Raw genomic sequence first — 27,916 nt, forward strand, 5'->3', positions numbered from 1 at the left:
ATCAGGAAGGGGGGGGGGCAGTTAGGGGCGACCAGACAGACAGGCAGGTGAGCGATTAGGAGCCAGAAGTCCAGGGTTGTGAAAAGGATGTCCGACTGCCGGATGTTTGACTGCCGGTTTAAGCCCCATCAGACATCCTCTGAGGGGTCCTGGATTGGAGAGGGTGCAGGCTGGGCTGAGGCCCCCCTCCCCATGCACGAATTTCATGCACTGGGCCTCTAGTATTAAAATACTTAAGGACATTGAGTTCTTGAAAAAGTGAAATGCAAATGACTAGGAGAAATTTTATATAATAAAAGTCTAACATGCAAATCGACTGAACGGCAGAACAACCAGGGGTGGGGCCGGCGAGCAGGCGGTGCCAGGCCAGCCAAGGTGGATGCCAGTGGGCAGAGAAAGGGAATGGCAATGGGGCGGGGGGTGGTGACCAGTGGCAGCAGTGGCGTGATGGGGGGGGAGAGCTGCCCCCTGGTGGTCAATGAGCTCCCACAAGGGGAGTGCTGCTCAGCCACAAGCCAGGCTGAAGGCTGGCAAGCACAGCAGTGGTGGCGGGAGAGCTAAGGATGTCCACAGCAGTGGTAAGCCACAGTTGGACATCCCCTGAGGGCTCCCGGACTGCAAGAGGGTGCAGGCCAGGCTGAGGCAACTTCCCCCCCACCCCAGTGCACCAATTTTCATGCACCAAGCCTCTAGTATTTTATAACTTGGTCAATTATAATTAATTATACCCACCATTGAAATACCTTCTTCCTTTGGCTTACAAACACTGTTTTCTCAATATCCCATCTACAGCTTATTGATTCTTTTATCTCAGTCTCATTGGTTCTCTCTTATCTCCTCAACTACCAAACATTGAAATTATCTACAGCCCAATCTTTGAATTTAGTTCCTTTCCAAACTCATTTCCATGGTAATTTCCATTCTCATGATTTTATGTAAGATCTATATGCTGATTACTTTCAAATGTATGCATATTTTAGCTTAAACTTCTTCCTCAATTCCAAACTCTTATACCCAATTGCCTTCATTACATTTCCACTTGAATATCTGCTAGGAGTTTCCAGTTTAATATGTTCATAATGAACTCCTAATTTTCCCTTCAAATCTGCTCATCCTGAAGTCTTCCCCATCTTCCTTTTGAATTATTATTGATTCCTCTATTTTTCTTATACCCAACATCCAATCACACAAATTCTGCCAGCTCTGTCTTCAAGATATATCCAGATCTCATCACTTCTCACCATCCCCATTGCTATCACTCAGCTACCCCTTTGGTTTGTTTGTTGTAATAACCTTCTAACTATTCTTTCTCTTTCCACCTTTAACCCCCTATAGGCTAGTCTTCTTACAGAAACCAGAGTGAAACTGTTAAACCATACACTCTGTATGTTTATAAATTTTCAACTGCTTTCTGTATCATTCATAGTAAAAAACAAAGGACCTAAAAACATCCTCATCCTCCATCCCCTGTTCTTTCTGATGCCATCATCTAATACTTTCCCCCCTCATGAACTCCACTCCAGCCACTTGCTGTTCATAGAAAAATACAGACACATCTCTCCTTTAATATTGTTACACTTGACTTTTTTTCTATGTGGAACACTTCCTCCCACCCCAGTAACATAGGGCTTACTCTCTTTCTTCTTTAAGTCTCTTCTAAGCTGTTACCATTGAGTGTTTTCTGAACACCCTATTTTCCAAAAGCTCATAGCATGGATCACTATTAAAACTTCTATGTATCTTGCTATTTAGTAAACTTATTATTAGGCTTAATGTCTATTTCCCCTAACTAGAATACAAGATAAATGAGGTTAGGAATTTTAGTGTCTTTTGTCAGTGATGAATTGTCAGCTCCTAGAATAGTGCCTAGCACATAGTAGGCATTCATCAATATTATTTGAATGCAGGAATGTGCATATTTAAAAAACTGTGAATAAATTGATGAAAACATTAGTGGTTTTTTTATTCTGGATAATGGGATTGTAGGTGAATTCCTCATTCTATTATATATACTTTTCTGAGTTTTCCAAACATTGTATACTAAATATATATTGCTTTTTCAATCTTAAAAATAACTCCAAACTCTTAAAATGTAAAATAATTGAACAGTCATGTTTACTTCAACTGAGACATGAAAAACAGAAATGCTTTAACAATTAATGTATTTAAGAGACTCAGAGTTTTACCCAGAGACTGTCAATGGCTAGCAGTGAGATTTAGGGAAATCACCTAAAGTGCCGCATTATTCTTTCAGGTAAAATAAATTACTTGAAATTAAAAATCTGTATTATTCTCATATAATACTTTATTCTCTGACTACTAAGATAATTCCAATTTAAAAATAAATTTTTTATTTTATTCCCATTTCTTTAAATATTTTGATGTTTGGAATAGATATGACTCCATTATTACCTTTTTATTTACATAGTACCTTTGTAAGAAAAATCCACAGATATGGCACAAGTTGCATGCCTACATTCCAGGTGAATGGACCGGGGTTTAGCATAATTTGATAAAATGTAGAAGAGCTGTCAAAATAAAGTTGAAGCAAATCTCTGGTCATATGTCCAGCCAGCATGGCTTAGTGGTTAAGCGCCAACCTGTGAACCAGGAGGTCATGGTTTGATTCCTGGTCAAGGCACATGCCTAGATTTCTGGCTCAATCCCCAGTATAGGGTATGCAGGAGGCTGCCAATCAATGATTCTCTCACATCATAATGTTCCTATGTCTCTCTCTCCCTCTTTCTTACTCTATGAAATCAATAAAAAATATATTTTACAAAATTCTGTGGTCTTGTATTAGCTACTAAATAAAACATATTACCCACATTACTCTTTTCTTTCCTTCATTTTTATTTATTTTCTATTTTTTTCCATTGCAATTTATATGCAATATTATTTTGTATTAGTGTCAGGTGTACAGCACAGTGGTTAAACAACCATATCTTTATGGGTTCCACCTGATATTCCCAGTACCCACCTGGCACCATACATAGTTATTACAACATTATTAGCTATATTTCCTATGCCATACTTTACATCCCCATAACTATTTTGTAACTACTAATCTGTACTTCTCAATCCCATCACCTTTTTCATCCAGTCCTCCAAACTGCCTTCCCTCTGGCAACCATCAGCCTGTTCTCTGTATCTGTAACCAACATTACTCTTGGTTCTGAGCTCTAGAGAATAAACACTAACACCACAGTTTAAGTAGATAAGTAATTTCTTAGAGGAAGAGAATGAAAATTTCTGTAAAGCCCATGAATATATGACAGAAACAGTGGAGTGGGTAAGCGTACTGGCTCTGGACTCACACCAACTGTGAGACCTTGAGCAAATTCACATTTCTAAGCTTCAGTATCATCATTTATAAAATGAGGATAATAATAGTACTTATTCACAAGGGTTTTGGAAGAAATAAGTTAATTAAAATATTTACTAAAAAATTGCTTAGTATATTTTCTGGCATAAAGTAAGCATTTGATTAAGGTCAACGTTATTGCTGTTTCTTTTTTATGTAGTCCATGTTTTATTGAAAAGTTAGAAATAAATTTCAAGAACAGTTAGTTTTTTTAATATATCACATTGTGAGATTAAAATTAGGTGTTGGACATTTTGAGTATCTAATATTATCTAGCATTCAAACTGTACAATATTTTAAAATATTAAACTATTTTACAACTAGTATATTTTTCATATACTGCTCAATAACTAATGCAGACTGGTGCAGCCACTGTGGAAAACAGTATGGAGTTTCCTCAAAAAATTAAAAATGGAACTCCCATTTGACTTAGTAATCCCACTTCTAGGAATATATCCCAAGAAATCAGAAATACCAATCAAACGGATATATGCATCCCTATGTTCATAACACAATTCACAATAGCTAAGATTTGGAAACAGCCTAAGTGCCCATCAGTAGATGAGTGTATTAAAAAACTGTGGTACATCTACACGATGGAATACTATGCTGCTGTAAAAAAGAAGGAGTTCTTATCATTTGCAAAAGCATGGATGGACCTGGAGAGAATTATGCTAAGTAAAATAAGCCAGTCAGAGCAAGATAAATACCACATGATCTCACTCATTGTGGAATACAATGAACAATATAAACTGATGAACAAAAACAGATTCAGAGACAGAGAAGCATCGAACAGACCATCAAACCTCAGAGGGAAGGCTGGGGAGGTAGGGGGTTAAGAGATCAACCAAAGGACTTGTATGCATGCATATAAGTATAACCAATGGACACAGACAGTAGGGGATGAGGGCATGTTCTGGGAGTGGGAGTGGCCAGGGAGAGGTCAATGGGGGAAAAAGGAGACATATGTAATAAAAAACAAACAAAAGAAACCCTATTATCTATTTACATATATATACACACATATACATATATAGGTAAATGCTGATGCGATGTTGTATTTGTGTCCTTCTAGGGTTACTTATGTCCAAATGAATTTATTGCTACTCAAGGTCCATTACCAGGAACAGTTGGGGATTTTTGGAGAATGGTTTGGGAAACCAGAGCAAAAACATTGGTAATGCTAACACAGTGTTTTGAAAAAGGGCGGGTAAGTTTTTTTAAAATCTTTTCACAAAATATTATTTTACAATTGTGTTAATGTATGTGTGACAATTTCAGCTAATACTGCAAATCATCAATGACTTGGATATCTATAAGGCAATTTTAACTAAGTAGCAATAACTGTGATACATATCCATATAACAGTGGTTCTTCTGACTGGTGATTTTCTCTGAATACAGATCAGATGCCATCAGTATTGGCCAGAGGACAACAAACCAGTTACGGTGTTTGGAGATATAGTGATTACAAAGCTAATGGAGGATGTTCAAATAGATTGGACCATCAGGGATCTGAAAATTGAAAGGGTAAAAAATGGCGGGGGCAGGAACATGATAGCAAATATGAATGCTCTAAATTTGCAAAATGAATTCTTAGAACTATGCCTTGCAATGATACCTGTAGAGTCAACAATGCTTTCCCATTGTGTCTCAAACAGAAGTTTTGAATTGTCATCTAACTTCAATATCTATGTCACTGTGTCTGAATTCCAAATCACATGGTTAAAGTTTATATTAACCAGTTAGCATCAAATTCTTAGGTAGACAAGGGGGGGAAAGGAAGAAACAACTAGATTACGAGGTTTAATATTTTATTTAAACCAAAAATTTCCCAAATCACTCATCTCTATCTACATTCAGTACAGATGTGTGAGTGTGGGATCTCTCTTTATTAGTCTATAGAAGTGTCTGTATACACAGAGAATAATATAAGGATCTTTGTACTTTCTGACATTATCAGACACCCAATATCTATATTCTGAATAATTGATGAAAGTGTTTATGTAAGTTTGGGGTCAAAAATTGTTTCAACATCTACTTTTACAATGCTACAGAAAGTTATACTACATTTGAATATCAATATGTTATCATCTCTTTGCAGGCTTTCTTATTGTTTTTATTCATACTAAAGGCAATTTTTTTTTTTATGGGAGAAGCAGTAAAAGACCTTTCTTACAGGAAAAATAAAAACACAGTTTTTCTGTTTGGTAAACAGTCATTTTTAAAAGATCACTTTCAAAAGACATCAGCTCTCTCAGCCTTCATTATGTACTTAAATGATTGTGTCATGCTTCTTAAATCTGTCACTTTGTTTAGCATGGGGATTGCATGACTGTCCGACAGTGTAACTTTACTGCTTGGCCTGAGCATGGGGTTCCTGAAAACAGTACCCCACTAATTCACTTTGTGAAGTTGGTTCGAGCAAGTCGAGCACATGACACCACACCTATGATTGTTCACTGCAGGTAAGAAAGATACATTATTAGAACCTTATATGAGACACTAAAAGTAGTCTTTAAACTCAATGTGGTCTTTCATTATCATGATACCATTGATTATTTTTCTGGCAGAAGTTAATGTAGATTCATTCCAGCTTTTACTTTTCAGATATTTTACTGGCTATAATAAATAAAGATGTGGCTTTATAAAAGTTCACATGGCAGAAATAAAATATGTCTAGAAGACATATATACCAGCATAGAACTTTTCCTGAATTCTTGCCTGGATTTTACCTTTATAGGCCTTTTAAAAATTAAAAATGATAGCCCATCATTAATGTATGTGTGTTTGTGTGTATGTGTAAGATCTTATGAATAAACACCTTATCTTTTCAACAGATATTAGTATACTATTGTAATTTAAACATTTCTTGTAAAAGCAAATTTCTAGATGGATATTACAGAGGACAATTAAAAGAAATTGAAGATCAATTTAAGTGACCAACCCAAGTATAATTCCAAATTTCTACAAAGTTTTAGCTATTCAAATGTTTTCCTTTGACCTGAACCTCTGAACATGGTTAATGAATATTAGTATAAATTGAGATTTTTTCCCCTTCATTATTTATATTAGTATTTAATACTCTTAGAAATAAAACTTAAGGTTATTTAGTATTCAGAATGTTTCTGGACAGATTGGTACAATTTTTGTTTTCTAACATGATATATCTAAATCAATTTCAACTTGAGTGTCTTCAACAATTGGAGTTTGGAGATTAGAGAAAAAGTGGATGATATACTGTTTTATGATTCCACTTACATAAGATACCTAGAATAGCTAAATTAATATAGACAGAAAGAATGATAGTTACCAGGGACTTGGGGGGAGAGAGATATGAGGAGTTACTGTTTAATGGGTACAGAGCTTTTGTTTGGGGTGATGAAAAATTTCTGAAAGTGGACAGTGGTAATGATTGCACAACAGTGTCAGTGTGCTTAACGGCACTGAATTATGCACTGCAAAATGGTTAAAATGGTAAATTTTATGTTGTGTATCATTTACCACAATAAAACATTTTACTTAGCAATATATTTTGGATACATTAATTAATCATAATAATTAATAAGTTGGCTATTATAATAATTTTAAAGTTTGTTATTATAATAATCAATAAGTTTATTATTAATCATAATAATTCTAACATTTAGTTTATTAGTAATTTTTCAAATGGGTATATATTATAATTAGTGTAGTTAAATAAGAAAATATCAATTCATCCAGTTTTTTACTTTTTTTAGAGGAAAAAACTCAATCTGTAATTTAAATGATCAACTTTTTCCAGGAATATTCTGGATTTTAAATTATAAGAGAGCCCTCGTTGGTTTGGCACAGTGGATAGAGTGTTGGCCTCCAGACTGAAGGGTTCCGGGTTCGATTCCGGTCAAGGGCACATGCCCAGGTTGTGGGCTCAATCCCCAGTATGGGGCACGCAGGAGGCAGCCAATCAATGATTCTCTCTCATCATTGATGTTTCTCTCTCTCTCTCCCTCTGCCTTCCTCTCTGAAATCAATAAAAATATATTTTAAAAATAAAATACTTCTCTTTTAAAAAATTAAAAAAATAAAAACAAATTATAAGTGTAATACATAAATGTTTGCTCTTTTTTCCAATTTTAAAATATTATTTTAGCTTAAAACACAAATGAACATTCATTCATTAATGATAATGTCTGAAGATTGTAGTTCCAAGTCATCTTTTTTGTATGTAATTCTCTTAATATGTCCTATTTTTATAAATTTGTTTATTACATTAATGCTTTCTCTTGATAAAATATCTGAACAATGTTTATATTTAAAAAGCATATAGAACAAGATATGAAAGTCTCATTCTTACCTTACCAATTATATTCTCCCTTCATATACATAATATTTTTAACAAAGTAGTATATAGTATAAATGACATAACAGTTTACTTCTAAATGTAGTGATTTATTTTAAACTGGCATCATTAATGATTAAAATCTTTAATGGAAAGTTGCCTCACCTTCTCTGTATCTTCCATATACACAGCCACTGGCACTAAGTCCATTGGAAAAGGAAAGCACCTCCTCTCTTGAAGCCTCAAAAACAGTAGAGTCTTCTCTTTTATGATTTAAATAAATAAAAGAGATCACAGAAAAGTAGGATTATGTTAATAATCATTTTTAAATATGTTAAACCTACTAAGTTATTATCTCCAACTCTGACTTCTTACCTCAACTTTCAGTTCAATATGACATCGTGAATGACCACAAAATTCTGAAAATTAAATATGTCCAAAACTGAACACTTGATTCAATTTCCAATCTCACTCCTTCTCCTCCTTCCCAACTTTGAAAACAGTAAGTCCACTCTGCTTGGTCCAGAAACTCTGGACGCACCCTTGACTCCCCTCTTCCTCTCACATTCCACATACCAGCCTACAGCTGGCTCTGACCCGGCCCATCACCTCTCCACTCCGCTCTCCTAGCCATGATCTCCTTGCTCTTCTTTGAACACATAGACCATTCTGCCATTCAGATCTGTTCTTCCACTCCCTCCAGCTGCCATGCTCCTCTCCCATATACCCACATGGTGCCCTCCCTAACCTTATCCACGTTTCTTTTCAAATGTTACGTTATCAGAGAAGCTTTCTCTGATGACCCTATCCTACCCTATCACCCTCCATCTCTTTAACCTGATTTATGTATCATCATAACACCTATTATTGCCTGTACATACTATGCATGCCTGTTTGTGTAACACTATAATCTGTCCTCTAGAGTACAAGCTTTATATGTGAGGAACTTTGTATTTTTCACTGTTACACCCCAGATGCCTAGGACAGTGTCTGACACTCAAAATATATTGAATGATGCAATGATTGATTACCCTACTCAGGCAGGGTAAATAAATCACTATATTTAGAAGCAAACTGTTGTGTCATTTATACTATATACTACTTTGTTAAAAATATTATGTATATTTATATGTGTCAGATTTATGTTGTAATGCTCCTATTTCTTAGGTCAAATCACAGTAAATTGACTTTTTCTTACCTATAAAAATGGCAGTTTCATGTTGTTTAAAGTTACATTTATAAGACTAGGTAGCCTTTAAAATGTCTTTTTCATTTTTAATATTTACTGCAAATATTAACTATTTAAATACCCATTGTCTTTATAATGGGAGTTTCTGAATAAATCTTCGCAGGTATATCACATAATAGTTTCTATGGAGCACATACCTGTCTTGGGTATTAAATTAATTTTTAAAAGGAAATAGCTTCTCATTTTTATTATTCATAGGAAGTAAATAAAATTCTACAGGAAAAAAATTGTTTCAGTATCATACAGAGGAAATGCTATATGGCTGAATGTTTCTATTGGTAACCCAAAATATGTTTAATACAGAGTTTGGGGTGTTAAGAATTTTCAACAATTTTTCAAAATATTTTGCATACTTCTCCAACTACAACCTATAAAATACTATGAAAGGAGAAGGAGTGTTCCTTTAAAAAAAATAACTCAAATATTTGGTATTAATAATAATCATCTTGCCCTATCTAAACACTCTTGGTAACAATATCAATCCAAAGAAACTCCCAAAATATCTACCTTCAAATAAAAAAAAACTGTTTAGAATGTATTACTATCATAACTTATTTTTTTCATCACCATACGCATGAACCACTTTTTACTGAATAATTTTTATGTAATTTCACTCTTGCTGCAGTGCTGGAGTTGGAAGAACTGGAGTTTTTATTGCTCTGGACCACTTAACACAGCATATAAATGATCATGATTTTGTGGATATATATGGACTAGTAGCTGAACTGAGAAGTGAAAGAATGTGCATGGTACAGAACCTGGTAAGACCCAAAAGTGCGTGAGGTGTCAGCTCTAGAATTTCTACAAGGGAGGAACTTAGTGGCAGCAATGTGGTTGGACATGGACTTGGAACTGTCTTTGCATAGCAGACACTCTCTCTTCCTACATCATAAACATCCTTGGGGGAGGGCAGCAGATGGAGATTATAGGAGAACTGAAGCCCAATTGCCACAATCATCCTTCAACAATGTTAGTTGACTGCTCATCATAACTTGTTTATACTTACAGGCATGTAGAAAATAATTTGTAAAACTGACTTGTTTTAACATTTCTCAAATTTAGGGAGCTTAGAAAATGATCAAATCAATCGCTTTTGTAAACATGCTTAGTTATAATAGGGAAAACGTTTAAAATATTGACTTTTGAGGTTCTATGTATTACACTTGTCCATATTTATTCCTATTGCATATTAATACCAATAACATTTATTATAGTATATATTACCTGGGAATTTTTATTTGTCATTTTGATTTGGAAGTAAAAAATATTTCTACAATATACAGATTTTTCATCATTAAAAAACATCACATACTGCTCTGGTCAGAGTTTCTGAGTGGTTAGAATATCGGCCTGTGCCCCAGAAGGTCTCGGGTTCAATTCCCAGTCAAGGACACAGGTTTGGATCCCCTGTCCTGGAGGCAACCAATCGATGTGTCTCTCTCACATTAATATTTCTCTCTCTCTCTCTCTCTCCTTCCACTCTCTCTAAAAAAACTCAATAGAAAAAATACCCTTGTTGGATGAGAAAGAAACAAACAACAAGAAAAGAAAAAAATCACATACTATAATGATAATGAGACTAAAAACCCTCTATGGAGTGTCTGGTGGGAAACAAACAACAAAAAAAGAAAAAAATCACATACTATAATGGTAATGAGACTAAAAACCCTCTATGGAGTGTCTGGTGGGTTATGCTATACTAGATTCCTACATGTGTTAACTTATTTAATCCTTTATTTGTAGTCCAATAAAAATAATCAACAGACTAGGTATTATTGGCCCTGCTTTACAAATAGGGAAGCAGATGCTCCAAGTAGTTAAGTGATATTCCAAGTTTATACTATTCATAACTGTCAGAGCCAAATGCCAAACCAAGTCATAATATACAAGATGTTCCTATCTGTATCTTTGGATTGCAATTTGTATGCTATCCAAGGAGAGATTTTCTCACAGTAAATATAAAGATCTGTTCTAACAGTATTTTCCAAGGTACACCCTAGAAAACATGAGTGGCATCAGTTTTTAAAAGTGTAAGAAAACAGGTTCTTTACCAAAATAAGTTGGAGAAAGAAGTTAAACTGACTCTTAGAATTTCTTAGAGCCTCTATACTAATGCACATTGAAAATTGCAAATGCAGAACCTTTGTGGGCAACATTTTCTAAACTTATATGATTGTGAAATCCTTAAACCCTTTTTGACCTGAGGACTTATAATGCCATGTCATGAAACAATGTTCTTAGCAAGATGTTGCTCTAGACCAGAGACATCCAACCTTCTTGGACTCCACATCCCTTTCAGCAAAAAGTGCTTAAGCATTCAACTCCAATACATAGGCATTTGGTTTTAAAATGTACTTGTACAATTATGCAAATTATTAAACATATACAAAATATGAAATAAAAAACATAAGACAGATAAATAATATTTTGAAAGTCTTGCTAATTGTGAGGGTTTCATTTTATCATTAGGTATTTTTTAAATGTAAAATATATACTTAAGACAGGCTAATTTCACTTAATTTAAAAATGCATATTTTAAATTATTTCTGATTTTTTATTTTTTAAAATATATTTTTATTGATTTCAGAGGGGAAGGGAGAGGGAGAGAGAGATAGAACATCAAAGATGAGAGAATCATTGATTGGCTGCCTCCTGCATGCCCCCTACTAGGGATTGAGCCAGCAACTCAAGGCATGAGACATGCCCTGACTGGGAATTGAACCATGACCCTTCCATAGGCTGACAATGTATCCACTGAGCCAAACGGGTTAGGGCTATTTCTAATTTTTTAAAAGTAATCTAGCTCACCACAAGAGGATTACTCTAGGAGTACAAAAAATATCACCCCTGCCATTATTTTGTCATTCATCTGAGCTTGCATGCTAAATATCTACAGTCTCTTTGTAGGAATCTTTTTAAGCCACATCAATTCTCTGATGGTTATGTAAAACTAAGTAATGTAATCCATATCCATTCCTTGATATGCTGAAAGAGAACAAATGAATGATGTTACCCTTCTCTCAGGATACTTCAGAAATGGAAGATGACTTGTGATCAGGGTTGGCATCATAGATATGCAAACCTGCACCATCTCTCAGATCCCCAGTGCTCAAAAGGGCCTTGCACCTGTTTTAATGTTTGCTGTCCCTATCTTGAAATCTTTAATAACTTTTGAGGAAGAGAACACACCTTCTCATTTTGCATTGGGCCCTGCAAATTATGTATCTGATTCTTATCCAGGGGACTTATAAGAGTGCCAATATCAGTCCAACTATTAGCCATTATGAAACTTCAAATTTTTTCATATTTTTAGTTAACAATAAGGATAAATAGAAAGCTGATTTCCTTCCCAGGTGCTTGGGTGCACACCCGTTCACTGGTGATCAATTCTGTTGACATTGACCAAGATTGGTTGGCTCTCTTGAATAGAATAGAGGGTGGGACAGATGGGGATATTGTATTCTTCTAGAGGCCAGAGTCAATCTTCAAATAATAAAAGTTGAAAATTTTTTTGCCATACTCTACAAATTTGTAGAACTGAACTTTGTAAATAGTGTGTTCAAAAATGCCTGTTAATAAGTTCACACAGGTCAGTACTCCATGCATGCTATAATCTTCATACATTATGCTTGTTTAACCAGCTAGAGCAAAATGCAGCAGTTGGGTAGGGGAATGGAAGGAGCATGAGTCTTGGAGTTGGAGAACTGAGTTCAGAATCCAGCCCCGCTAATTGCTGGCTCTGGGACCTTGTGTAATTAACCCCTCTGAGATCATTTTCTTTTGTAAAATAGCCATGTTATTTTTTCACGATTTTGTTGTCAGTATTAAATAAGAGACAGTATCTAAAACATCAAGCATGCGGTCAATGCCCAGCATGCAGTCAATGTGACAAGGCTCTGCTGTGTCCCAAGCTGGTCACCCAATTTTATTCCCTGGGGGTTTTATTCCTTACTGTCTTTTCCTTGTGAGAAAGGAAGAAAGAAAGAAAGAGAGAGAGAGAGAGAGAGAGAGAGAGAGAGAGAGAGAGAGAGAAAAGAAAAGAAAAGAAAAGAAAAGAAAAGAAAAGAAAAGAAAAGAAAAGAAAAGAAAAGAAAAGAAAAGAAAAGAAAAGAAAAGAAAAGAAAAGAAAAGAAAAGAAAAGAAAAGAAAAGAAGGAGGGAGGGAAGGAGGGAGAGAGGGAGGGAGGGAGGGAGTGAAAGCAAGGAAGGGAGGAAGGGAGGAAGGGAGGAAGGGAAAAAGAAAGAAAATGACCACACCTTGGCTCCAGGCCTTACAAACCAGCATTGCCTTGCACAAGAGTGGTTTTTTACTTTCTTCTATTGCACTTGGGAGTAATTCCAGTTCCTATGAAGAATCCTCATGTCAGCACATATTACAGTAGCTGTGAGCAGGAGTGGGGAGTGGGAACCTGGGCAAAATATTGAACAAAAAGATACCAAAAGGGCATGGCCCAGACCCAGGAGAGAGCTTTATCTTTCATTGTCTAAAACAGTTCCCAGCAGCCCCAAGAGATTCGAAAGGACTTTCTGAAAGAATATTCTGCCGTGATATAATATCCTGAGACGCTATTGGTGGTTCAAATAGGGGTTAATCTGGATGAACCTCTTTTCTGCTCTGGTTCTCCTGGAGATTTACTGATGTGAAGAACATGAAAGAAAAAAAACTAATATATTTTGGGTTCCTAGTTTTTTGGCAGACACTTTACATATGTTAAGTCCTTTAAATCTTTCCACGTATACTTTATGATCCCTCTGATGAGTAAACAACATCAAAAAGTTTAATTCTTAAGGTAACATAACTATCTATGCAAGAAACTGAAATTTCACTCTTTTTTTTTTAATCTTTAATTTCTTTATTGGTTAAGGTATTACAAATGTGTGCTCATCCCCCCCCATTGGTTGATCTCTCCCCCTTATCCCCACCCTCCCCTACTTTCCCTCTGGGGATTGACAGTCTGATTGCTGCTTCTCTGTCTCTGGTTCACTCTTGGCTGTCCCTTTGGCAATAACACACATGCACATGACAGAGGGATCTTGGAAAATGTAGTACTGCCCCACGGAGTTCAGCCTGCCCTGCTGGCTGAGTTTCCACCCAGCATGCTTTCCAGTGGAGAAGATCAGATGGCAACAGTCAGAAGCTTCACATTTCAAATTCAAATGTGATTAAAAATATATATATAGTAGACTAATTGATTGTTGTTTTCAAAGGAAATACAATGTCAATTTATTTTTACCAATAATGTTATTCATTGTGTAATATATGTTTGAAAATACTCTTTTGAAATTACCTTGAGAAGTAATTTACTAATGATTTCAGTAGACTTTTCATTATAAAATAATATAACAACACTTCATTCCTTAACAAAATTGAATTATTAAACTTGATGATCTGTTGCACTTACAAAACTTTATTCCTAATGACTTCTGGATATTTTCCAAATGAAATCTGTCCTTATATGGTAAAGATTGGTTAGCTGTGAGAATTAAATGCGACTAACTCTACAAACATTTATTATACAACTAGACATGCCAGGCACTATTACAGGCAATGGGAATTGAGCAGTGAATAGGAGAGTTCTGTTCTCATAGCACTAACATTCCGGTGATGAGGTGTTTGGGGAAACATTCTGTAATCCACAAAAAAAATAGATATTCCTGATAATGACCAACAATTTCTGAAGACAGTTTCAATAAGGGGTTTCAAACAGGTTTTGTAGTATAGTAGTAATAGATATAAATATAACCTCTTCAGATGGTCACATAGAGGACATTCTATTTAAAGCAGTTGTCTATTTGTATATTTATGTATCTTAAGCACATGGTTATATTCCTTTAATGTCAGATATATTTCCTAAGTAAAAGTGAAGGTGATTTTCTATGACTGTAACTTTAACTACCTTTGGGGAAGTCCAAACGCAAAAATGCTAACAGAATATTGAATTATACTGAATAAACTTAAAGAACTCGCATGGTAATAAATTTAGCCCAAACATTCAGATGAACTGTTAGGAGTTCTTGTCTAGCACCAGATTGTTTGGATATTTCAATGGTCAACTGCCTTTTATTTAAAAATAGAGACCAGATACTTGACAATAAATAGGCCAAATGTTAGGTGATTAAAAGAATTGTTAAACATATCTTAAATGAGCTGATGGTGTATGGATATGCTCACTCACAGAATTTGAAAGTAAATTTAGCATCTGCATTCCAACAAGAAAACTATTTATAAGAAAAATTACTCAATTAGACCTAACAGGAAGAAGGAAACTTCTAAACAAATTTAAATAATCTAATCTGTCACTTTTTATAATCATGGCAAGAAAGAACATATTAACATTTGGTGTTCAAAGACAAGTATTTTTTTAAATATATTTTATTGATTTTTCGCAGAGAGGAAGGGAGAGGGATAGAGAGTTAGAAACATCGATGAGGGAGAAACATCGATCAGCTGCCTCCTGAACACTCCCTACTGGGGATGTGCCTGCAACCAAGGTACATGCCCTTGATCGGAATCGAACCTGAGACCCTTCAGTCCGCAGGCCGACGCTCTGTCCACTAAGCCAAACCGGTTAGGGCGACAAGTATTTTTTTAAAGAAACTTGAAGCCATAAGAAGCCACAGGAATTTGGAAAACCTTATGTTTGAGATGATAGAAAATCATTTACATACAAGGTAAATTCTGTATGTAGCCTCGAATTTAGCTATTTAGCATTTGTTGAATTCAATATTACTTTTCAATGTAACAATACATATCATATTATAAAAAATATCTTCACCACATCCATTTATTTAAGCACTTTTTCTTTTATGTCTAGGCACAGTATATCTTCTTACACCAGTGTATTCTGGATCTCCTATCAAGTAAAGGAAATAACCAGCCCATCTGTTTTGTTAACTATTCAGCACTTCAGAAGATGGACTCTTTGGATGCAATGGAAGGTAAACAGAGGCAATGAGTACCCCAATTTACTAATTTACCACATATAGTAGGAGAATTAACTTAATAACAACCATTATTGAAAATGTTTTTTAAACCATTATTAAAAACATTATTGAAAATGTTTTAGAAGTTTGGCTGTGCACTTATCTTTTTTTTTTTTTATTTCTAAGCCCAGTTAGGATAATAGCTTTTTCATCTGCACTAAATTTTTGCCATGAAACATTTAAATATTTTGAATTGTTAACTTCAGTTCTCTCTTGTGACATATTACTTTATGTTATAGGTGATGTTGAGCTTGAATGGGAAGAAACCACCATGTAAATATTCAGACCAAAGATTACAACCAGAAGATATTTTCAAATCCCAGGGGCCAAAATTACCCCTCATTCTTCTGAATTGAAATGTGCATACTTAAAGAAATGTTTATGCTTCCCTTACTGTGCCTTGCTAAATACATTGACATTTTATGAATAGTTCTAATAAGTAGCTGATTCAGGATAGTTATTTCTTTTGTACAGAATAAATATTATTCATTTAAAATGTTTAAGAAAAGATATCCCAGAGGTTTTTGAAGTCTTTCATATTTTGGGAATAAGCCAAAAATAAAATTATTATTATAATAGCATTAATGTTTCCATGTGAATTTTCCCTCCATATTGGACTTACGCTTGAACAAAAGTTGTAAATGTTGATTCAGTCGTGTTATTTTGGCCTCCAGGGTGTTGACGTTTCTTGTGGATAACTTCCAGGACTGTCATTATGATCTGTACTTCCACGCATGCCCCTGTGTTTTGAATCCTCTGTTTTATGAGTGCTGAGATATCATCTCATGATCTCGAACAGCTGAACAGTAACCCCTGACACTGCAGGGATTACTTAGCTTTTATACAACACACAGTAGCTCTTCGGGGACACTGAGGGCTATTTAAACTGCATTGTGATCTTTAGTTTGAAACAAGAAAAATTAAACAGTGCAATTGCTCATATGAAGCTGTAGAGGACTTTTCTAGCTTATCTACATTTGTACATGTTCAGGCACAAGCTGCACCACTATATTGTATATTTCAATATACGGTTAAATGTCTCAGAGTATTTGTCCATTAGCTATTTAGTCAACCCAATATTATCAATTTTGAAGGTTTTCTTCAGCAGAAATCTATAAAAACAATAATAAAAACATGTAATGTGTTGCAAGCTTGTAAACTAATGATGTGCTCCTGTGGTGCCAATAGAGACTTCTGAATAGATCACAAGAAATGGTCTTTATTTTATTCCCAAGTTTGGGTTTGATTATTAAGGAGTATATTTGGTGGAACTGAAAACAAAAAATCAACCAGGTAACAGCAAATTAGAGATTTTTTTAAAAAGAAAATATTTCAGCCTCCTTTTTGTTAGATAGTAACAATGTATTAAGTTTTGAATTATATGGTATTTTGTCATAGATTTCAATTGAGTCATAAAACAAAATAATGTTAATTATTCTATTTCTTTCATGATAAGAATTATATCTTGTGCATATTTCTGCTGGAATATAAATATAGGAAATATGATGGCCAATAAAATTGAATTTTAAGGAATTGAGATATTTTGCAGCATGATTTCAGAGATCCTTATAAATAGAAATTTGATTTTCTATCACATTTATGATATAATTGATAATTATCATAATGTAATTAAATATATTATATGTAAGTACAATATAATTTAGTATAAATAATTAAGATAAAATCATTTCCTCTGATACCCATAGATAGTAATTTTAAAATTGAATTTATTATCCAAGAAATTAAATCCATAATCTTGCAAGAAGTCCTGCCTCCTGTTTTGTCAGGGCAAGGAAGTATAAATAAATGTAGTTCATGATTGTTCAAACCAACAAGTTTATTTTATAGGAAGTTACATAAAATAATAAGATATGGTGAGAACTCTAAAAGATTCAGTTGGAATTCAAAGTTCTTCAGTGTGCTTCATGGTCATTGAAAATGTGTGGCATGCCGGTACTTATGAATGTGGTTTTTTGTATTTGTAGAAGACAGATAACAGCCTGTGAAAAATATTGATGTGGGTACTTTTTAATGTATTAAATAAGAAAATAAACAGTTCAATCTGCAAGTCAGTCAATTTTCTGTAATATATGTATAAAAGAGATGTGTACAACATAGAGTATCAGGTTTGACCCATATGCATATGTGTGCATAAAACACATTTAATGTAAGGCCTCCTCTAAACAGTGCTTATCAAAATTTAATGTGTATACAAATCACCTGAAGATTGTGTTAAAATGCAGATTCTGCTTTAGTAGATCTAGGATGGGACCTGAGAACCTTCATTTCTAGCAAGTACTAAAGTTATGTTGTTGCCTGATCTTAGACCCTTGAATAGTAACTCTCTAAAAGACATTAGGATCAGAATAATTTCATGTCCACCTGAAATTATTTAAAACATGTTTTAAAAAGACACTTGGCTTTATTATCAGAAAAAAAAATTGTAACAGAGCATCTGTTAAGTGTGAATAGGTCGCTAACTATATCACAAATCTGTAACTGAATTGATACATATTAACCATAGCTAAATTTTTCTCTTAATTATGTTGTTAAAGGGCTAGATTATAGCCAAGTTACATAGGTGACTACTAAATTCAAATTAAAATAATGAGGAACATCTGTAACATTTTTAGATCAGATTTGTCAAAATACATTGCAGCACATGTACAGTAAATGAGCAACATGTGTTTCATCTGAACCAAATGAAACTGGAGCCTCTCAGAATGGTTTGCCAGAGACGCGAGCATCTGTGGATATCACCTCCACGTTCATCCTGCTTTAAAACGCAGCGTTTTCTTCTTTCGGATGATAGGTGAAATGTATAAGAAATCTTGGGGAAAAAAAGCTAATTAAGTATTTCTCTTGTCATAAAGGAGATGGTGATTCACTTTCCAAATCTGGTACCAAACACTGATTTTTAAAATGGGATTTAAGTTCAGCAGAATGTTCTACAAGTCCATGACATTATTGTGATAAATCCATTTTCATGGGGCACATTTAGAAAACTCATAATGAAGTATTTGATGAAGCCTGGAATACAAAATGGTCTGAAATTATCAACCAAATGATATTAAAAGCAAAATTATGGAAACAATGTTTAGAAGCATAATCTTGACAAACCAACTTGCCTTCATAGGATAAGTAATATTCGCCGGACATGACTTCATAAATGTGCATAGCATTTCCATTCAGAACCGGACTCCTATGCCCACCAACTCATGAAGACGCACTAAGAAATAGATTAGATCTCACATATAAAAGTATTTCAAAAAAGTATTTTTGAATTCTACAAAGTTAATATAATCTTTACCCAGGCTGGTCAGTGTATAATATATATCAGTAAGATAATGTATCTGATTTTAGGATTGTATTGTACTTTGTGATATTTAGTGCTATATTTGTATGTCTGTTTCACCTATAGGGATTGAAGAGAAATTTATGGAAATTATATTGAATTCTGATAAGTAAGACCATTGATTTTTTTTATGAATGATTAAGAGCATTCTCAAGGAAATGTTGGACTCAACACTGTACCCAAATAACATCAAATGTGAATTGGAAATTAAGTCAAGATATTGTTCATTTCAGGCATTTTGACAGGATATTCTGAACTAGTGTCTGCAAATAAAACTGTAACTTAATAGAAGGTAACAAAAGGCAATATTTTGATTGTAATTCTAGAGTCAAACTTATATTACTTTGGTTTTCACTCAAAGTATTATTGGATTGGGAAGTAATTATAGTAAACTATAAACTTTTTAGAATACTTTTACATTTTGATTAATGCTTACAAAATTCTTTAAGATCTTCAGGGTCCCATATTACAGATAAATATAGTAAAAGCTTACTGGTAATTGCTCTGCCCAAGACCACATGCATATCACAATCAAGTTACTGAAAGTCAATGATAAAGATAAAAATTTTAATAGCAACAAAGACAATAGAGACCTGCTCAGGGATACAAAGCTAAAGAAAATATTCTGGCTTCTATTCAGAAACAATGCAAGCCAAAAGAAAATGGAGTGACCTATTCAAAGTGCTGAAAGTACCTTCTAAACCTGATTAAGGGCAACTACAAAAAAGCTAGAATTAATATCATACTTAATGGATATTAAAGGTCTTCACCCTAAGGTCAATAAAGAGGCAAAAATGCCCATATTTACATCTTCTACTCAACATTGCACTGGTGTTTCTAGCCAGTAGAATAAGGCAATAAATAAATAAATAAAATGAGTAAGGTTTATAAAAAAGAAACAAAACTGTCTACATGAGTAGAGCATATAGTCATGTATGAAGAAATTACTGAGAAATGTATCAAAGAAAAAGTTGCAGGTATAATAAATAACTTTAAAAGGTCACCAGATATAAGACCAAGAAACAAAAATTAGTTTTACTTCTACATAATATCAATAAACATCTGGAGATTATAATTAAAAATACCATTAACAATAGCATCCATAAACATGAAATGCTTAAGAATTAATAAAATATGTGTGATATACTAACATTTATATTGATAAGAAAATTAAAGAAGATGCAAATAAATGAATGACCATAAACTCAAATACTTAATATTGTTAATATGTTGATTCTCTTAATATTAATGTACAGATTCAACACAATATAAATCTTAATCCCATAAGGCGTTTTTTTCCTAGAAATCAATGAACTGGTTTTACAATTTCTATAGAAATGATAAAAATATCTAGAATATCCAAAATGATTTTTAAATACAGCAGAAGTGAATAATTTACAGTATATATTTCTCATTAAAAGAAAAAAATAGAAAGTCAAAACATAAATTCACACATAGCTGGCCAATTGGATTTCAACAAACATGGCAAGATAATTCAATAAGGCTAATTTTAAAAAGCAGGTGGATACTGAAAAATCATTTCAAATATACAATATGCCATTTACATAATGTTCATTTTTATGGATTCATTCATTACAGTATATGTAAAATTATGAATGGGAATGTAAGTGTTGATGTCAGAATCACGGTTTCATGTGACATGGGAAACATACAGGTAGAGAGAGAGAGAGATTGCTATGGAATTAGGGATCCACAGGGTTTCAAACGCATTTGTAAATTTTAGTTTAATATTTGAAGCATTTGTGGCAGCACAGATTGTTAAAATTAAGTAATGAGCAAAAATATTTATGATATTCTTTAAAGGTTCCTTCGTGTTTGAAGTATTTAATATTTTTAAAGCATGAGCACATTTTAAAAGTTAGCAATTTATTAAAATGACATAAAATTGTTTATGGATTATTTTCACAAATCAACCAAAGTATCCTGCTCTCCTGCTTGAATGAGTGCAACGTGGAGAGAAATCGTTACACACTTTTGTTACTTAGTTATTCCATTCTCAAAGCACTAACAATTGGTGTTTTAAATATTAAAAATAAAACTTGATATGTTCCAAGTGCTTTCCACAGAATTTCTTATTCAGTTAGTATTTACAATCAGGTGAATTGCTATGGAAGATACTTGCTGGACTCTGGCACTGGGACACAGCTTCATCAATCTGAGCACCACATTCATAAAGTTGATGCATGCTAACAGGATAAACACCTACTCTGTGTGGCTGTTAACATCAGAAATTTTTACAAATTTATATTTTAAAAACTATACTTAAAATTGTAGTATGAATTATCTGCATAAAATAGAATATTATTGTTTTATTTACTATAATCAATATAGCTTTCTTCTTTGAATTATTATGCACCAGACACTCTTCTAAAGATATTACAAAAATTAATTAATACTGACAATTCTTGGAAGTGGATGCTACCATCTGCCTTTTACATATGAGAAAACAAAGCAAAAAAAAATTAAATAAGCTGCTCAAGGTTAGTCATTAAGTAAGTGAAAAATCCTAGACTTTAAACCAGAAGTTTGATTTCAAAGTCTGCAGTGTTAGCCACCACCATACCCCACTGTATTACCTAGAGAACACCAGGTTTAAAATAATATCTTTAATATTACCTACTGGGATGAAGAGCATACACTTGAACTCTAAAACAAAAGATTTCTGATATCATCAAAAACAGACCACTTTATGTACTAAAATTATGTGTCATATACTTTGTAATAATGCTAGCCCTTGAATTCAAGTATCAAGTTCAATATTCTTTCTATTATTTGTTCTTTCCTCCAATATATATTTGGTCCAAACAAAATTGTATTGTTTATTTGTTTTCCAACTCTCTGCAACTTGTTGCCAGGTTTATCTCCCCAGCTCTGAAATGCTCATTTCACGGATCTGTTTAGTAGCTCTCATTGCCTATTGAATTAAAGTCATAGAAGATTCATTTCCCATGCATCACTCTTTTTTCCAGACCTAAGCCAAACTAGAATACTTGCTGCCTACTAAAATGCACCCTACGCCTTCCCAATACCATGCTTTGGCCCTGACAATTTCCTCAATCGCTCATATCCACTGGAATCCCCCACTCACTAGATTGTCAGTTGCGGTGAACAAGGACTATGTTCTCCTCGTGGTTTTAACCACATGGCACTTGAATAACATCTTACACATGAGATAAATTCAAGCAACTATGTTCAATTGAAATTTCTCCGTGGCAGAAATAGAACAGTTACCGCGTGACTATGTATTTCACATGCTAAGTATCTGTCAATCAGGGAGCAAACGAACAGTACTGGGTCCTGGTTAAATGGAGGTGGGAGAGCAGGGAAAAGTGGGTGCAGCCATGAGTCGCTTGTTCAGGTTATCAGTTACCCAGCATAAAATCAAGATCTTAATAGTATACAAAGAACCTGCAACAACTGAAGTTGGCAAAAAGGAATTCTGTACAACTGGGTAACTTACTAAATAGTAGTCTATCAAATTTATTTTTCTTACACTGTAGATAACGTCAACAAACTGAGTTTCCCAGTTGGAGGAGTTTGGAAATAGCAAAGTTAATGGTTTATATAGTTATATTGTGCATATGTACACATGCTTGCATGCACACATGTACATCCTTTTAATTAAAAGCACATAGGTCTTTAAAACAAAAAAACCCAGGACCATTTATTGAAATCTAGCATATATCAATAGCCACTGGAGAGAACAAAAATAAATATTCCAACCAGTCATTTTTGATAAAACACATTTTTTCCTCTTTAAATTATATTATATTCCCTCTTAAGGAGGCCGGAATGAGTTTAACACTTTTTTAAAAAAAGATTTTGTTAAAACTAATTAGACTAATGAGACAGGATGAGGAGGTTTTAGAAAACCTTGGAACAAGGCAGGTCTGGAGTTAATGGTCAACATGCACATGCGCAGAGGCAGACACTAGGTCTAGAGAGGACAGTAACAAGCAACAGGTGGCAAACCAGGCCAGCAGGACACATGAGGGTGGACTAGTAAGAGGTAGCATATCATAACAGACAGGTGGAGCAAGGCTAAAGAGAATCCAGGAACTGGCCCTGTGCAGATCCAAAAAATTCAAAGGCAGGGAAGTGGGTCAGTAGGAAACAGGGTCCTACTTGCCAGCAAGATCCTGAGGCAGCTCACTTCCTCCCAGCCAGACCCCTCATTTCCTGAAGGTAAATAAATAAATGGATGGGTAGATAGATGATGATGATGATGATAGATAGATAGATAGATAGATAGATAGATAGATAGATAAGCATATACCTATCTCTATCTCCCCTTCATAGTGCTTAAGAGTACTAAATAACTGGTAACTGAGTGAATGAATGAACAAGTGCTTTAAATAAGTAGACTAGTAGAGAAATTTTAGAGGCAACAAATATCAAAATCAGGTAGCCAAAGTGTATTACCACTATTCTAACCAAAGCAATGATAATGAAAGCAAAAACCAGGAAAAGCCAAAATTGCCATTATTTGATACAAAAAAATATTTCATACCTAGAAGATACAAATAAGTAGACTGAAAAGCTTATAAGTAAAAAATTGGAACTTTATAAGTAACGAGTTCTTTAATAGGGGTGACCCCTAAATAAATACATAAAAACCAAAAACAATTAATGAATGAAAGATATAATGAGGAAAATTACTTTCTTGAAAATGTCCAAATGTTATAAAATACCAGGAGGTTAAACTTATAAGGCATTTCTGGAAAAAAATCTATAAAGCAGGGAAACCTAAAACATGATCAATTTTTTTGATATAGAAACCTGTTATAAAGAACATGTTTCTTCTCAAATTACTTCATAGGTTTACTATGACAATTAAAAAATATTAATAGTATTAGATTATATCAAACTAGAGGCCCAGTGCACAAAATGGGTGCATGGGGTGGGGTCCCTCAGCCCGGCCTCCACCCTCTTACCATCTGGGACCCCTTGGGGGATGTCCATCTGCCAGTTTAGGCCCGATCTCTGTGGCAGATGGACATTCCTCTCACAATCCGGGACCGCTGGCTCCTAACCGCTCACCTTCCTTCCTGCCTGATCACCCCTAGCCACTCTGCCTGCCTGCCTCATCACCCCTAACCACTTGCCTGCCTGCCTGATCACCCCTTACTGCTCGCCTGCCTGCCTGATTGCCCCTAACCACCTCTGCCTTGGCCCCTGCCACAGTGGCTTCGTCCAGAAGGACGTCCAGAATGACGTCAAGAAGGTTGTTTGGCTTTCTGGCCCAATTAGCATATTATGCTCTTATTATTATAGACTAGAGGCCTGTTGCAGGAAGATTCCTGCAAGAATAGGGCTTCCTGTGGCTGGAGTGAAGAGAGAAGGGAGCGAACGCCCCCCCCAAGGTAGGCTTCGCCCCCGCCTCCACCGCCCTGCTTGCTTCCCTCCCACCTCTGCCGCCTGCTTGCTTCTCCGCAGCTTCACTCCCTTCTGCAGTGCTTGGCTTCCTTCTATGTTGTCTTCAGTCTTCGCTCCTCCCCTGCATATGCAAATTAACTGCCATCTTTGTTGGGTTAATTTGCATACTCATCTGATTGGCTGGTGGGCATAGCGAAGTGACACCAATTTGCATGTTTCTCTTTTTTTAGTGTAGATTTGTAAAAAATGCTTAAGTTTGTCTGGAAGAATAAGTCACAGAAATAGGTTAAATTTTTTTGAATAATAAGTACGATAAGAGGAAAACTTCCCTTTCAGATATTAAAATGTTTTATTATCTAAATCAAGTTAAAGTGTATTACTTATATGAGAAGCAATCAAGTTAAATGTATTACTTATATGAGAAACAAGCAGCACCTCAATGAAACAGATACGTTTTTCTAACACAAACCATATTATAAGATTCTAGTATGTCAGTAAAGAAATAGGACCCACCAATGGAGTAAATATATGCTATTCGGTACATGATGTAAGGAAATTGGCTGCTGAGAAAAAACCAACAACAAAATCTTGTTAACTCCCTCACCATAATCCAAAATGAATTTTGAAGAAAACAAATGTTAGTATGTTTCATGGCCCTGTTTCCTTTAAAAGCCATAAATAATTTTGCCTTCTCAGGTGGCTCAACCAACTTCTAATGCCCAGTGCATTCTACCACCCAATGTGAGACATCTATATTTTCTCCACAATTTATAAAAATTCAAAGATGTATGTCCCCAAAACAAAACCTGGAATATAGACTAGTAGGCAACTTTAAGTAACTTTACTTCCCAGCCCAATAAATTTAACTAAAGTAGCATATATAACATAATCCCTTATACTTAAGAAAGATCTTATTTACATAATTGAATTTTCTGGAAAATAGTAGCTTATAATCTGGAGCAAGCCACCTGATTCTTTGTTCCCACAATCCTCATCTCTGTTTATTAGAAGCAATTCAGTTTAACCAAAAAGCTCAGCCTCACTTTAATCTCTGGGAAGAATTTAATCCTTATCTAGGGAATTTTAAGGTATATTCCTTCAATATTCCTGGGTCAGCATCAAGAGAACTTTGCGGCAAATGTTAACTATTGTTAACAATCTGGAGTAGTGATTTCCAGTCTTTTTTTCTGATCATGGTCACTGAAAGAAATGCATCAAGATGTTGTGATGATTCCTAATCATTGGTAAACTTATATGACATTGGCTAGAAATATGACCATTTTGCTTTCAAGGTTTGGGCTTGAATTATATGTAATTAAAATAATCCTATATAATAAAAGAGAAACATGTAAATTGACCATCCCCCTGCCACGCTCACCAGCTGATCAGGAGTGAGTATGCAAATTAACCCAACAAAGATGGCAGATTAATTTGCATACACAGGCGCCAGGTGTAGAGCAGAGCGGGAGAGCTGGTAGAGAGTGGAGCGGCTTGAGGAAATTGGTTCCCCAAGCCACCAGACGGAGAGCAGAGAGGGAGAGCTGGCAGCTTAGAGGACTTGGCAGAGTGGGAGGCCATGGGACAGAGACAGAACAGGAAGGGAAAACCAAGATTGCTGGGAGCACCAGGAATTCTGAAAATAGTAGTTTTGGTGGCAGCCCCAGGACCGGAAGCGGAAGCCCAGAGCGCGGGGAGCACCAGGAATGCTGGGAAATGTAGTTCTGGTGGCAGACAGATCTCCTAGACACTAGAGCAAAGTGAGCCTGAGCAAGTTACTGTTGCGGTGGGGTATGGAGGGAAAGCAAAGGTGAGAGACACAAGTAAAATCAGAGTGTCTAGGAAAAATTAAAGGGAAGATATCCTAAAACTTCCAGGAAATCTCCACCAATGAAGCAAAGGGGAAAAAAAATGCCTCTATTATTCTGTGAGCAACAAACCAAACTGGGTTGGGGTCTCAGACAATTCGCTCATATGATTACAAAGACAGACAGAAACTCCCGATTGGAGAGGGCTCCCCTGAGGGCTCCCAGATTGGAGACGGTGCAGGTCGGGCTGAGGGACCCCCACACCCCTCAGTGCACAAATGTCGTGCACCAGGCCTCTAGTATTTAATAAGTGAATCCATTCAAAAGTCTGTGACATTAAGTCTTTTGAAAGGAAAGCCTACTCTACTGAGTGTTTCATTATGTGTTCTTTCCTAAGAAGTTTATTAAAGCCTGATTATTTCACTAGCACTTTATATAGATTACTGTGATTATTTCAAAGTTCTCTTATACATGTTCCTTACTGGTAAAATATTTTGATTACTATAAAGCCAAGACTTTATACGGAAGAAAGTTTAAAAATATGAGGAGGTACATTAAGGATTACTGTTTCCAGTGCTGGGTCCCATACTCTTGTTACAACCTTCAGGTACCAGGGGAGCCTGAACCAGCAGGGCTCAAGAGGTCAAAAGGTAGCAACACATGTCCCTTTGGCACTCCCATTGGGGTCAGCTGGGTGAAACAGTGACTCATTGACAGGGAGACCAGGAACATCAATACCTTTAAAGCCAAGTATTCAGGAGCTGGGTGACCAGGAACAAATAGCTCACCAATACTTTTTAAAAAAATAAAATAAAAGGAGGAAAATTATTAAAAACAAAAAGATGAGCTTTACCTTAAGGCCTTTTATTCAATCTAGTAATGCTAAGAATTTTAAATAATTCCAAAGTATGTTTTTATTTTCAAAATGTGATCTTTGTTTATCACATTCCATTTATTTTTAAAAATTTTATATTTCAGTTACAATTGACATTCAATATTATTTTGTGTTAGTTCAGGTGTACAGCATAGTGGTTAGACAATCATAATCTTTACAAAGTGTTCTCCCCTTGATATTTTAAGTAACCACCTGGCACCATACATAGTTATTACAATATTATTGACTACACTCCCTATTCTGTACTTTACATTCCTGGGACTACTTTGTGGCCTAAACAGTCAGTATTATGCTCAGTGAAATAAGTCAGATAGAGAAAGATAATACTATATGATTTCACTTATATGTGAAACCAAAAGAGTGGAATAAATGAACAAACAAAATAAAAAGAGATTTATAGATACAGAGAACAGACAGATGGTTACCAGAGGAGAGGGGAAATTGGGGGACTGAGTGAGAAAGGCGAAAAGATTAAGAACTGTAAAACGCACTTTTTTAAAGAGTTGATTTAAAGTGGTCAATTCTGAACTCAGAATGATTTCCCAGCT

General features: G+C 34.9%; 1 protein-coding gene across 2 annotated transcripts in view; it reads left to right on the plus strand.

The window, feature by feature from the left end:
* PTPRQ (protein tyrosine phosphatase, receptor type, Q) overlaps positions 1–19,653 on the plus strand; it is a 219,873-nt gene extending 200,220 nt beyond the window's left edge. For both annotated transcript variants that reach the window (XM_014531678.1, XM_005884154.2), the window contains 6 exons: positions 4,440–4,574; positions 4,768–4,893; positions 5,683–5,831; positions 9,559–9,694; positions 15,748–15,871; positions 16,156–19,653. In XM_014531678.1, the coding sequence (XP_014387164.1) occupies positions 4,440–4,574; positions 4,768–4,893; positions 5,683–5,831; positions 9,559–9,694; positions 15,748–15,871; positions 16,156–16,193 (708 nt within the window). In that variant the 3' untranslated portion in view covers positions 16,194–19,653. The remainder of the gene's footprint in view (positions 1–4,439; positions 4,575–4,767; positions 4,894–5,682; positions 5,832–9,558; positions 9,695–15,747; positions 15,872–16,155) is intronic.
* The last annotated feature ends 8,263 nt before the right edge of the window (positions 19,654–27,916 follow it).

This window comes from Myotis brandtii, unplaced genomic scaffold (genome assembly GCF_000412655.1).
Source record: "Myotis brandtii unplaced genomic scaffold, ASM41265v1 scaffold82, whole genome shotgun sequence".
Classification (NCBI taxonomy): Eukaryota; Metazoa; Chordata; class Mammalia; order Chiroptera; family Vespertilionidae; genus Myotis; species Myotis brandtii.